This window comes from Polypterus senegalus, chromosome 4, assembly GCF_016835505.1.
Source record: "Polypterus senegalus isolate Bchr_013 chromosome 4, ASM1683550v1, whole genome shotgun sequence".
NCBI lineage: Eukaryota > Metazoa > Chordata > Cladistia > Polypteriformes > Polypteridae > Polypterus > Polypterus senegalus.
Genome location: NC_053157.1, coordinates 221,118,880 through 221,133,243, shown reverse-complemented (window position 1 = coordinate 221,133,243; position 14,364 = coordinate 221,118,880). Strand labels below are relative to the sequence as shown.

Genomic DNA, 14,364 nt, shown 5'->3' with positions numbered 1-14,364 from the left:
ATTTGATTCTAGTAAATGCAACTTTACTGAAACAGACTACTCTGTAACTAACTCAAACTATTAAGGAAGCCATCTCTTTTCATCCAATTTTTCACTATAATAGCTCTTGGCATTTTGGTATCCATATTGCATAACTGTGCCTGTGCTGTTGGTGCTCATGTTCTGTGTGTCACGCCCCTGCTAGTCTTTGTTTGCTTTGCTATAATATGCATGTGCAGTGGTTTGCCTTTACTACTAAAAATCTGTCTAATCCTTAAAAATGAACCTCCAAAATAGGTTCAAAATAGTGAAAGCAATTAAAAAAAAAGTGATGGAATTTCTTTTTTTTCCCCCCATAAACTGCAGTACTACATTTACTAGTAAGATGAGTCCATCATGATGGTAGACAAGCCTATATACAGGAGAAGTGAAGACCTCTTGTATCTCATAGTTTTCTGGTGTCCAATATTTCATTTTACAACCCATGCTCAGAAATGAATTACAATCAGATAATGACATATCATAGTATATTGTTATAAGTTGCGGTTATAAATGATTCCATTAATATGGAATGGACTGATTATGTCAGAAATAAAATAGGTAATAATCATGATTATAATGGAAGTAATTTGGTCATGAAGAAAAAAAAAAGAAAAACACATCATGGTTTACCTAAAAAACTTCTTGCCAGAAAAGGAGAACTGTTGCTCTCCAATTATCTGAAACAAATACTTTTCTTGTTATGCAACCTGCTTTTTTCCTTCACTACATGCTATTACTAAAGTATACTATCACAGCTATCAGGGACAATGGAATATATTCTGTATAATGAACGAAAAATGGCTACCCTTTACAATCTCTTCTTCTTGACCTACGGATAAGCTGGGGTCTCCATTTCATCCAGTCTTGTTCAGTAGACTAGTCAAATAGAGAGGACACAGCAATATGCAAATGCAGTACATGTACTTGCATTAATTTACTTTTTTTTTTTAGACTTACATGGAGTCAACTTGAGAATGTACAAGTAGACGCATTTCATTCAGTGGTTACAGAGCTTCAGCAACACTACACTAAATAAAACCAAGTCAAGTTGGATGATTTTCATCAGTGATTCATTAGTGAAACAGAATTAGGCTCCTTGCTCCTCACTGCCACTAGAACTAGTTCTGGTGATGCTTAGAAGCCCAGGGCCAGGAACCAAATTGCCAAGCTTTGTAATTTGACAATCTGCAACAAAATTACATTAAATTTCCACATGTTGATGCCAGACTTGCTCATCTACAGTAGGCTACACCAAACCTGGGGATCAAGGACATCATTAACCCATGAACGAAAAATATAGGGTCACTGGATTTTGGACTTTTTAACTAACAGAACCCAAAGTAAGCATTTATAGCTGCTTTTCTGATACTCTTATTACATCCACTGGATCAACTCAAGAATCACTGTATACAAATAGCTGCAGGAGTACAGACATTTTTTAAGAGATGTAAATATTCCTGTCACAGACAATCTTTTAAAAACCAAGGAGGGAAGTTACAGAGCTACTGTATTACTTTTAACTGTCTGTTCATTAGCGCCACTGTATATGGTTAGATATCGGATATGACTGCAGATTTTAGATATTTTCTCACTATCTCCTACAGCCCCCTTCCACAATATCCACTACCGTAACAACTAGAAAAGTGCAGTAGGCAAATATGCTGGAGCACTACATGTATCCAGAAAAGAATCATTGAGCACAGGCTAACCTTTGATCTCACTACTGAGAAAAAATTGGTATTCTTTTCAAGGAAACCTAATTTAAAGTAGACACAAGTAAATTGGCATTCTTTTATTGAATGTTTGAACTGTAAGTTTTATTTTTTGATTTAAGTTACAATTAAGAATATATCTGTCTCAAGTACGTTTTTTGCAGTAGTTCTCTCTCACTACACTGTACTACAAAACAAGTCAAAAAAGGCTAACTCTGTTCTGTCACGGAGAAGCCATCTTATGTTTTCTAAGTGCATTTGTTGTTATCAGGCTATATTTTTAGTTATCGGGATTGAGGCTTGAGTTGTTTTATCCCCAGAGCAATAATCACTTTGAACTCTAGCAGTTGCAGGTGTTCTGCTGGAAATCTGAATTTTATTATGTATTGCAAGACTGTCATTTTTTATTTGTAAAGATCCTGTGGGTGTCTGTATTGATGGCTGTAACTTCTCTCATGGTTTAAATTATTTTATCTGTATAGCAATGTCTTATGTTTGCACTTTTCTCCAGGAAACCAATTTAAATCTGGGATATTAAAATTAATTTAAAAAAATTTAATAAATAAGAAATACACTTTCCTGTTATTTCTTAGTCTGATTGACCAGCTGACTACATCAGACGCCTATCTTACAGACAATGCACTTCAAAAAAAACCTTACAGGACTTTCTCTAGTGATGGTTATGTTATCTCTACATTTAATTGGTTCATTGTTCTCTTCTTTCAGGGTTAATTTATCTCAGGTGTATTCATTTTGCCAACATTTGAACAGAAAGGTTGTTAAGAGGAAAGAAAAAAATCACTTTGCAGTCCCAATATAAGCGATAGTATTTTTCAGTTTCTTTGTTACACCTTGCCTGATGAAGGGGCCTTGGCTGCCTCGAAAGCTTGCATTTGTAATCTATTTAGTTAGCCAATAAAAGGTGTCATTTCACCCTACTTTCTCCTGTATTAATCTATGATTAACACGGTGCAACACTCTACAACTCTGCTTTAAGACAGAAAGAGGGCTTTTTTAAGTAATCAACAGCAGTTGGGACACCTGTACAAATTATGTGCTTCAAATTTAATTTAATTGCTGCAGAACATCTATAGGTTGGAACCTATCACTTGTTCCCTGAGGAAGGCCTATTTGTACTATTATGATATTTCCTTTTCTCAGTTTTTACTAGCCTGAATTTTAAATTGAAACCTCTGGCAGTTTACTGCTTACATTTTTACCATTTCAGGTCATTCACAAGAAAAACTGGAAACACTTAGGTGTTCTAAAATATTTCGACAGGAAGTGCATGACTCTTCGGTTTTTAAGCCAGGGTGCCCAAGTCTATTTTTGATATGCACAAGTGTCTTGATAAAGTTTCAGGTTGCCTCTGTTCAGTACAGCAGGTCTGATAGCTCAGAAACCCATTCACACCCTGAACATGCCTACTGTTGTCACTAAAATAACAATGTCTATGTCCTATTCATTGTGCTTCTTATATTAATTTTTCATTCATCTCACTTGACTGGTGAAGAAAGATGAAAAATATTTAATTTCACTTTCATGCAGAAAATGGCAGCATAGTAAAGTGACGTGTCCATGACATACTGCATGGAGTCCTATGGTTAGCCTATCTGGGTATGTCAGTCACTCACATGCATATTAGCACAGTCATCACTGCACAACACTGCAAACGTAGTTATGCTAGTGCAGCAGAATTATTAACGATAAAGATCCTTGCCATCACTGCACACCAACAAGTGAGAACAAAGTACAGCACACACCATGCATTGGGCTAATCTTGGTCATACTCACGCACTTTGCCAAGCCTCTGCAGCTCACGCTCCTATAAATGTGTGTGTGAGAGAGGAAACACATTTTTGAAAGGTTGGGCAATAGTAGCTCATCCATCCATTCACATCCATGTTCTTTGAGCAGAACAGCATTTTGCTTCAAAACTCCACACCACCTCTAAACCTCAAAGTAACTTAAAGGGTGAATTTTATACAATCTTGTTATGATATCTTCATCCGTAGAAACATACTATAAATTTCCAAAATGTCCAATGTCTTATGAAACGTGCACGATACAATGAGCCAAAAGGGTGACTGCACAACATTTTGTGGTAGCTACACAAGATGAGCTGGGTGCAGGTAAGAAAATAAACTTGACAGAAATTTGGGAACATAAAATTAAAGTTGGTAGATAGAGGCACTTTTCCTGGTTTTATTTATTTGGGCTTCACTTATTTCACAATAGTAGAACTGTTAAGTGGAGAAGGTGAAGAACATTATGGTTTGAAAAGCCTTAGTCTGTAGGACAGACAAACTCAAGAAATTTCTCATTGTTTGATGACTGCCTTTTGTCGGAGGAACAACAAACTAAACCTAACTATTAAACTCACATAATTTCTTCCAATAAAGGTAACACCAAGTCATTGTTTTCACTGCGTAGTAATATCACACAAACCCCAGATTCTTTACCCTCTCACATTTATTCAACTGATTTTTTTAATGAAAAAATCCAGAGGATACACCAGTCTCTCTGTACGGATTCCTCCAGTATTTCATTTGAATTTCCCCCACCTACTCATCTATTTTCCTCTTTTCAGCTTCCTATTTTCTCACCTGTCAACTGGATCCCCTCCCCTGGTTAAAGCCTGCCTCCTCTCTCTGGCCCCCTTATTTCTGTTATAATTCACTCCTCTCTCACTACTGGAACTGTTCCTTCATCTTTTTAAAATGCTGCAACAGCCACAATTCTGAAAAAACCTGGTGCCGATCCTACTAAATAGTGGCTATTCAACTTTATTCTCATTTATCTCAAAACAATCTGTATGAATAGTTCCAGTCTGGTTTTCGCCACCCCTAAGCCCCGTACAGAGACAGCGCTTATCAAAGTTACTAATGACCTTCTAATGACAGCTGATTCTGGTTTAATTCCTATCCTCATCCTCCTTGATCTGAGTGCAGCCTTTGACACTATTTGTCACACAACTCTTCTTAATAGATTATCTTCGATTGACATTATCCACACTCCACTAGATTGGTTTACATTCTCTCTCTCAGGCCGCACTCAGTTTGTTCACTTTAAAACTTTTACATCCCAACCCACTGCTGTTACTTCAGGTGGGCTCTGTCCTGGGGCCCCTCCTTTTCATTATTTACCTCCTTCCCCTTGGCAATACCTTTGCTAAATATATCACTAGCTTCCACTCTTATGCTGATGACACCCATCTCTACCTCACTAGCAAACCTACATTTTCCTTTCCCCCTTCCTTGCTTACTGATTGCACAGCAGACATTAAATCCTGGTATTCTTCAAATTTTCTTAAATTAAATTGTGACAAAATTGAGGTTCTCCTCATTGGTACAAAATCAACATCATCTAAAACTGATCATTTTTCATTTGTTACTGATAATTCCTCTATCTCCCCTTCCCCACACGTTAAGAGTCCGAGTGTCATCCTTGATAGTACTTTATCTTTTCAGTCCCACATCAGTATTATCTCCCGGTCTGCATATTTCCACATGCGTAACATTAATTGTATTTGCCCCTCCATCACTCACTCCCCACTCTACTGCTACCCTTGTTCATAGCCTTGTCACTTTTCGTCTCAATTATTGCAATTCCCTTTTCTTTGGTCCTTCTCTCAAATCTCTTTATAAGCTTCAACTGTCCAGAATTCAGCTGCCCGCATCATTACTAGAACCCCCTCTATTCACCATATCACTCCCGTCTTGCAGCAGCTTTACTGGCTTACAGTTAAGTTCCGAATTGAATTCAAAATTCTTCTGTTAACTTTTAATGCTTTCCACAACCTTGCCCCTCCATATCTGTCTGACCTCTTCCATGTTGCCATTCCCTCCCACACCCTTAGATCCTCTTCCTCCATCCACTTGTCTGTCCCCTTCGTCTGTTTTACCATTCAGTTGCTCTGCTCCTCAGCTCTGGAACTCACTACTATCGGAGCTTAGAAATATTGAATCATTCTCACTTTTTAAATCTAAACTTAAAACTCATTGGTTTAAGACTGTTTTTTCTCTTTGACTACAATTATTCTGTCTGATTGAAAATTTTGTATTTTAGTTTAGTTTATAATGTGTGTGTTTATCGATTGTTGGGTGTCCTTGAGTGTTTAAAAATGTGCCTATGAATTAATAAATAAAATGTATTATTATTATTATCAGCACAGCAGTCACCATTAGTGGGGTCTAAATCTGTTTATAAAAAGCTCTTAAAATGTTCATTTTATTCTGAATTTACATATTACACCTGTCAAGCCTGTTATTTCTGATATAATGTTTATGTGCCTACCTTGGCAAGTCGGCCCATCTTGTCCTCTGTGACACTATTGCTTGTTCTTCCTGGTGTCCGAGTGGGTTCCCCTCCATCTCCTTCTACTCCTGGCCAAACCTTTAGGTCATGCATCCCTTGTCGAAACATGCTGTTGAAGAGAAAGAAAGAGAGATAGAGAGAGAGAGCGAGAGAGAGAGAGAGACATGGCTGTTAAAACTATTGACTTGAAGTCTATTGAAAAAAACAGTAAGTCAAAATAACATTGACAGCCCAATAGATGTCTTCCTCAATAATGTGGCAGCAAGTGAAGTGATTTGGACAACCTTATGGTTTATAGTCCAATGACCGAGCCACCTATGGATCTAAACTGCTCATCAATACAGGACTTGAATTTTCCTTTTCTGTCAGAGAAGGGGATTCCACACCATGTAACAACAAATGACAAGGGTATTTTATTGGCTGGGGGACAGCAAAGAGGTATAAATAATGATATGATCATCACTGACTACCCAACTGAACATAATATGTACACACACAAAATTTGTTTAATGAATTTTCTCTCCAGTAACTGAAAAATAAATACTGTTTAAAATCAATATTAAAATCAAATAAAATTTCAGACAGTATTACATCATTGTCACACGAATTTCTGAATACCAAAATAATTCAGGATACTTCCACTTAAACAAACTCTTTTGTAACAATACCCATTTTATACTAGGCTGATCTGAAGAAAAGAAAAAAAAAACCCTTTTTCAGGTTTGTGGCATTTGCTATTGTGCGACTTATGTCTGTCTCAGCATTATGGAGATGTTATCTGGTTAACAACACTTACAAAAGAGTAATATTTAGTGGACAAGTCAAATAAATTCAAATTTGATTTTTTTTTTTTTAGATTTATTCCAATTTTAAGGCTACCTTTGTGAAATCAAATTCGTTAATTTAAGATTTCCAATAAAATTCCTATAAAACAGCCGGATTTCACACTCTCACAAAAATCAGACTTTGTTATTGCTTTTGCACGTAATTAAGCACATAATTAGACCTTGAATTAACCCGACTGTATGTGTAGAAATTACTCATAACTGGAAACATCATTCGATTCGCTCTTATAACATTTATATATGTGTTGTATGTGCTTTAGTCACATTTTAATTATTATACCAATAAAATAAGAAGCATTACATTGGTTTAAAAAAAAAAAAATGGTACAAATGTAACATTTTCTGGAATTAAATATGCCATTCCAGTAGCCCAAATAATTTTGCATTTCTGAGAAGATGCACTTTCATTAACACACTATAGGTCACACCACTGGAGAGATTTGCTACAAAACATTACAAGTTGAGCCACTGGCCACTGAAGAAGCTTGTGACACCTGCAATCCCAAACTGAAATATACGCCCTGCGACATTTCTAATATTCTTGAAGCTCTGGAACAGCAGGCATACTTTCCTTACCCATACTTTCCGAAAAGTGAGACAGTGGTGCCTCCAACCGGCACAGCTCGGCCTGGACCGTACACATCCCACACTGTCAGTGTCACCTGAGCATTCTGTGGCAGGTCAGGGTACTTGACAGGAAGCTTTAACCATTCATTCCAGCTGCAAAAAATAAAGTAATGTTTAATTAACTTTAATAATGAAATTTGAGCACCTTAGAACAAACACTTCTGGTCAGTGTGTCTTATAAAAAAACATACTGATAAAACTTACATTTTAACTTCTATATAATCGGGGGAAAATGTGCCTCCTGTTTAAAAAACAAAAAAGTACTCACTTCCACCGGGTGCTGAAGGGCTTGTAGGATGTGCGGACAGGAAGGGCCAAAGGTTTCCCTTCAGAAAATACTTGGCAAGTGACATATAGATCTGAGCAGGTTTCCTGATACAGTCCAGAGAACCTTAGCATGGGGTCCTCCAGCAGTGCCTTGTAACTTTTAAGTTCCCTCTTTCCCTCTAGGCTTCCTCTGTAGAAAAAGGAGAAACAAACATTTGCAGATTTAGATGATCAAAAGAAAATCATGACCAGACATTACTAATGATTTCAATCAGAAGGGTATTCAGAAACACAGGAGCTAAGGCTAGAGAGTATAAGTATAGGAAGGGAAGATCTAAAGCAGGAAGATCAAAAGACAGTAGTGAACATTTATAAAAAGACAGAGGTTAAATATGAACAAAGACTTAACATGTTACGGACATGGAAAAGGTAACTGCATCTGGTGATATATTCTGTATGTTAAAGTACATATGGTATTAAATAGTAGGGATGAGTTGAACCTTTGATGCTTTTCTTGCATATATCATGGCTCTTCTTGCAAGCCTCTCTGACCTTGACATCACTGGGATTACCCCGTGTTAGCTGGAGTCCTACCTCTTGGACAGATTATGGTGTGCAGAGATGTCAAGGGTGTACCAGGCAAGCATTGGTGTGCCCCACAGGACAATGCCAGGCCCTCTCCTCTTTTCCCTATAAACCTCCTAACTAGGCCTTATCATCCAGTCTTGTGGTTTCTCTTATCAGCATTGTTCTGTTGATATGCAGTTTCTTGTTATCCCAGCTGGTCCATATGTTCATTTTAGTTCATTACTGTATTGCTAACACCTGTCAAGTTTGTACAAAAGCTTAAGACTGGCGATTGATAACCAGCTGTTCTCCAGGGACAATGTTGCGACAGTCTCTTGGTCTTCCAGATTTACGTCTAGGGCTACAACGATTAGACAACGTAATTGACTACAAAAAATCGTCGACGCGGATTTTTTATTGTCGGCGTGTCATAAACAGAATCTTCAATAGATGTACCAGTCACAAAAAACCACATTAGTTTTTGTAACTGCAATGCACTACATGAACGTCTGGGGGCAGTATTGTTTGTTATTGTTTATCAAGACTGCACACAGTCCTACCAATGAAGTAGAACATCTGAGGATTAGAAGAATAAACGTGGTTGCAATGGCGAGTCGGATAGAGGAGGGGGAAGGAGATGGAAAAAAATTGAGACAGAAACTTTCTAAAGTGTGGGAGCACTTCACCGAAAAAGGAAAAAAAAGTTGAATGTAGACTATGCAAATCGGAGCTTTCTTTTCACGGCAGCACCACCGCGATGCATGAGCATCTGAAACGCTAGCATCCAAGCGCTGTGATGCCGCCGTCTCGAGAGGTGAGTTTTAGCAAGTAAAGTTAGTGTCACATGTTAACGTTTGTACTATGATGCGTATATCAAGGTTTCGTCAATGATAGTTAAGTGAATATAATTTCAGTTATGTTTCAGTTCATATGAATAGTAAACCATCTCTAACTAATGTTAGGTAACTTGTGCTTTGGAGCATATCAATAATTAGATTGTTACATATTTTAGTCCGTTATTTTTTATTTTGGCATAAAATAGTATATGATGTGATAAACTACAACACCTTTCCTTCAGAGTGTGATGATTAAAACATCTTTCTCTGTTGCTATTTATGTTTCAGTGGTACTAAACAAAGGTGTGTAGATGAGTTAATCCTGAAGAGAGGCTCTTGCATTGTTCAAATGGCTGAAGTGTTTACAGAAAGCATCCTGAACATGATTGTCAAGGACATGCGACCTATATCTATGGTTGATGATCAGGACTTGAAGCAGATGATCAACACATTTCATCCAGACTACACCTTACCCTCCAGAACTCATTTTACAAAGCTCATTGAGGGAAAGTATGAATCTGCTATTACTCAGATGAAAACTGTTCTTAAATCAGCCAAGAACAAGACTGCCCTGACAGCTGATGCCTGGACCAGTGTTGCCACAGAGGCTTATCTTGGTATCACTTGCCACTTTAAAAGTGATGATTGGAAGCTCAGTAGATTCAGCCTCACAACCATGCCATTAGAAGGACAACATACTGGGACAAACATCGCTGAATGGATTGAGCAGGCTGTGGAAAAGTTTGAGATCCCTCCAAGCAAAATTGTGTCAGCTGTTCATGACAATGGCTCCAATGTCATCCTGGCTGCTACCATCTTGCAGGAAAAACACGGGTGGATGTCCGTCCACCGTACAGGCCACCCTTTGCACTTGGTGATCAATAATGCACTGAAACACCCTCGGATCAGTAAAGCACCTGGAGCAGCAAGGTGTCTTGAAGAGCACTTTAAACAAAGTGAACTGGCTTCAAGCATGCTGAAGACCAAGCAGAAACTGATGGGGACCCAGGAGCACAAACTTGTCCAAGATATCTCTACCAGGTAGAACAGCTCCTATTAATATTTGATAACTTGCCTCCTGGAACAAAAATGGCCAAACTGACTGCAACTCTGTCTGACCCAACAGTAACACAAAGAGGGAAACAACAACAAGACTTCAAAGCTGATCAGTGGATCATTTTACAGGAGATGGCTAAAGGTCTCCAGGACTCTGGATGTGCTACAGTCCACTTGAGTGGGGAAAGCGATGTGACTGTCTCTGCTCTGTCTCCACTTGGTTAAAGGGCTTCTGAAATCCACCAGCACTGCTTATGAAATAGCTGCTGGTGCAGGCCTTCCAGGCAAATGTTTCAGAGGACATCACTGCATGTTGGTCAAGAGAGGCCATCTTAAAAGATGATGATCCAAACAAATTAATCATTGCAACTGCACTAGACCCACGTTTTCGAAAGTTGAAATTCATGAAACCAGAAGATAGGCTTAGTGTTCAGAACAAAATACAGGCTCTGGCCCTCCACTCCAAGAATGGGAGTATTACTAAAACAACCAGCTTGCCACGGGGCACGAAGAAGCAACAGGACCAGATGATGAGGGTGCTTCAAAGTCAGCTGAGAGAACTTCAAATAGATCTCTACTAGCTCTTGGTTCACTGCTTGGATGTGACTCAACAGACCGCGACAATGAGAACACTGAGGAAGATGCTCACGAACAACTGATCAGTAATGAAGTAAGATTTATTCATTGAAATAAGAATAGTGCATATTAAACATTTCAGATGTAGCCAACTGGCTAATTTTGATCTGTTATCCCATGCCAGGTGTTGCTGTTCTTTGGAGAGCAGCCCATCACAAAGACAGAAAATTCTCTGTCTTGGGGGAAGGCGAAAGTTGCAAAAGATCCCACTCTTACCTCATTGGCAAAATCATTCTTGTGTATTCCTGCTACCTCTACCCCCTCTGAATGTTTCTTCTCAGCAGCTGGGAACATTGTCTCTAAGAAGAGAGCCAGCCTCACACCAGAGCATGTCAAAATGCTTACATTATTGCACTGTAATCAGGAATATATGAACCGAATCTTTTATAAACTGTACATTATTGTTTTATTTTATTTGAATTGAAGCTTAATTTAAACTTTTGGACTTAAAGACACACCAGAGGCCATTTTTGGTTAAGTTAAATGCACTTTTTTTGTTTAAAGACTAGTTTGTATTGTCGAATGTATTTCTTTTTTATTGTGATGGTCAAACCAATATAAAAACATCGAATTAATTTCAAATTCATATGTTTCACTAGTTGTTATTTTAATTTGATTATTATTAATTTTAATTGTGTTAATGCGGAGACATCAGGGTGACATTCACAGGTGGACAGACGTGAGCAGATGAGGTAAGACATGCACTGGAGCCCAGAACAGATGTGTAACCACAGGTGGCAGGCATCAAAATAGTCAGGCATGAAATAATCGTGACTAATCGAAAAAAAAAATTGAACACTTAGTCGACTAACAAAATAATCATTAGTTGCACATGTCACTCCTCACCTCAGATCACTACATTGGCTGCCAGTAGTGCAATGTATTAAGTTCAAATCCTTGAGGCTTGCCTAACGCATAGTCAATGGATCAGCACCTACATATTTGGAGACACTTGTGAGGTCCTATGCTCCTTTTGACCATTTGGGTCTACGATCGCCACCTCTGTATGATATCAAAATTCAACCGAGACTCTTTTTATGTGTAGCTCCTAGCTGGTGGAACAAACTGCCGACCTCCATTCAGATTTCTGACTCCCTTAATGTGCTTCAGAATTTGAAGATTCCCTTGTTTGGTGAATTTCTGTCTAACTAATTAGGCTTTTATAACATAGAAATTGCAACTAGACTGCATTTTTTCTGAGCTCTTCACTTGTGATGGTTGATTTTGTCACATTCTCTTGTAACACTTGTTCCTAAACAGTCTCTCAGACCGATGTTTATAGGATTATGTTGACCTCTTGTCTGCTAAACAAATAAATGTACTGTAAATGTTATACACTGCATACAGAGCATGTTAACTAAACAAGTGAATCAATCAATCCAAATCCATCTGGCCCAATAATTGTGTAAATCGCTAGAAATGTATGTATTTCGATAAAAACTGCTCCAACAGATTTTGCATTCTAAATGATATTCCAAGGGATATACTGCAGCTTTTTTCTTCTCATAAACTTTGGTAAAAAAAGAAAATAAAAATTCAGATTATCCACCCATAGCACTTTCAGTGGTGCAGTCCTTCCTACCCCAAATGCACGGTGTCTTTCTATTTGTGCAACAAAAGTATTGCAGGAGCGGAATCCATTTAAAGAGGGAATCTATAGCTTGCATTTATGCTGCTAAGACAGGCACTGTGTGATCATCTAAAAACATGGATAAAGTGGGATCACTTTGTTCAAACTCCAAATAAAGTTCTTAAAAGAGATTAAATGGTGCTTTAATGTTTGTGCCTTCAGTGTCAGCAGGCTCTATATTTCATAAGCCTGATTTATGACAAGGTTAAATAAAGTTTACAACTTGCATCATTTTTTCTTTATTTGTACTGGTCTGCAGTAACGTGAAGATCCAATATTTTAAAAGATGTACTTTAATAGGTGTCATTAAAACAGATCAAGAACTCGAAAGGTAAATTTCTGCCTTTTGATTTCATTATCTGTTGCACTGGCTGAGATGAACCATGATGCTTGATAGGCACTCTGATTAAACTGCATTGTTCACTTTTATTTTCAAGAGTCTTTGACCAAAAAAGGGAACTCTGCATTTAAACTTTTAAGGACAAATGTGTATCAAGAAAGACTGAATGAATTAATAATCTCCATCGAAAACAATCTAGAAGAAAGTTCAATTATGAGGATATAGGAGGGTTCACTGAAGAGAACATTAACTCACTTTCGGGTTGATTCCGTGAGGGAACGTTAAGAATATAAAAAATTTGAAAATAATCTGCTGTTAATCTTGCATATAATTATTACATTTTTTTTCATAAATTATATTTTAATGTCTCATAAATCAACTATATGGAAAAACAATTGAGCTTTAAAAAAAAAAAAAAAGAAACCAGTTGCTTAGGAAAGCCGTGTGAGGAGACGATCACTTTTGTAGGGGTGTCCAGACCTTGCTCACACTGATCCTTCTTTCCTAGTTTTTTTATGATGAACAATCTTACCCACTAATATTTTAAAATTAACCTAACGATTACCTTCTGTTGATCTTCAATGGAAAGAATGTGAAGCTTTACTATATATTAATTCCACAAATGCCCATTTTGAAATTGGCTTAACCTTCTAACCTTAAGCATTTATTCTCATCACATGTGCATTCCAGAGCCAATGCTGTTCCTGAACCTATAGGGCATTTTGCTGAAAGAGGCCATTCTGTATGTGTGTGACAGTATGGATATGGCATCAGTCTTTTTAACTCCTGCAGTGGCCAGTTCAATCTCCTCATCCAAATCACTATGGGCATCTTCACATCCAGCACTAACTGTTTTGCAATGACCTGCTCATGACCAAATAGCATTCAACCACATTAAAAACAACGGGTGTAAATGCACTTAATGGTACTTTGCACACATGAAAATACTGTTACTTCTCCTTGTGGTCAGATCACAGCAACCACATCTGCAGATAGTCAGAAATGGGTGGTGACCGCATTTAACAAAAGTGTAAATGCAAATGTGTTCTCCAACATTATACGTTAAAACAACAACCTGATTTGAATTTAAATTTCAGTTATTACTTTAACTCAAGTTCTTGACCAAGAATGGCTTTGGGTTGATTTAGTACAAACATTACAAAATTTGTCTTTAAACAGATATCCACAGACACAAGGAATAAATTATCAAGTAGTGTGATAGAGAGAGTGGTGCTTGAGGGACTTTCAAAACTCAACTCGGTGTTATTTTGGACAAAAAACTGGAACAGAGGATTGGCGAGATTTGTTGGACTAACTATTCCATTTTTTTTTTCTGTCCACTTTGACCAACTGACCTTACAAGTGGATCGTCATTTAGAGACTAAAAAAAATGAATATTCAAGGACTCAATCATATATCCATGTAAATATGCCGTATTAATTTGCTCCATACTATGTGTACATTATTAGTCTTATCTAGTTTTCATTTGTTTTTCTTTGCATGTATCTAT

At 37.6% G+C, this 14,364-nt stretch overlaps 1 protein-coding gene across 2 annotated transcripts in view; it reads right to left on the bottom strand.

Moving 5' to 3' along the window:
* Window positions 1–14,364, bottom strand: part of pik3c3 (phosphatidylinositol 3-kinase, catalytic subunit type 3) — an 81,880-nt gene that overhangs the window by 65,810 nt on the left and 1,706 nt on the right. The window contains exons 2-5 of one of the 2 annotated variants that reach the window (XM_039751990.1): window positions 7,791–7,979; window positions 7,472–7,615; window positions 6,030–6,159; window positions 3,532–3,558 (exon numbers count right to left, since the gene is read on the bottom strand). In XM_039751990.1, the coding sequence (XP_039607924.1) occupies window positions 3,532–3,558; window positions 6,030–6,159; window positions 7,472–7,615; window positions 7,791–7,979 (490 nt within the window). The remainder of the gene's footprint in view (window positions 1–3,531; window positions 3,559–6,029; window positions 6,160–7,471; window positions 7,616–7,790; window positions 7,980–14,364) is intronic. The other variant, XM_039751991.1, reaches the window with a different exon arrangement.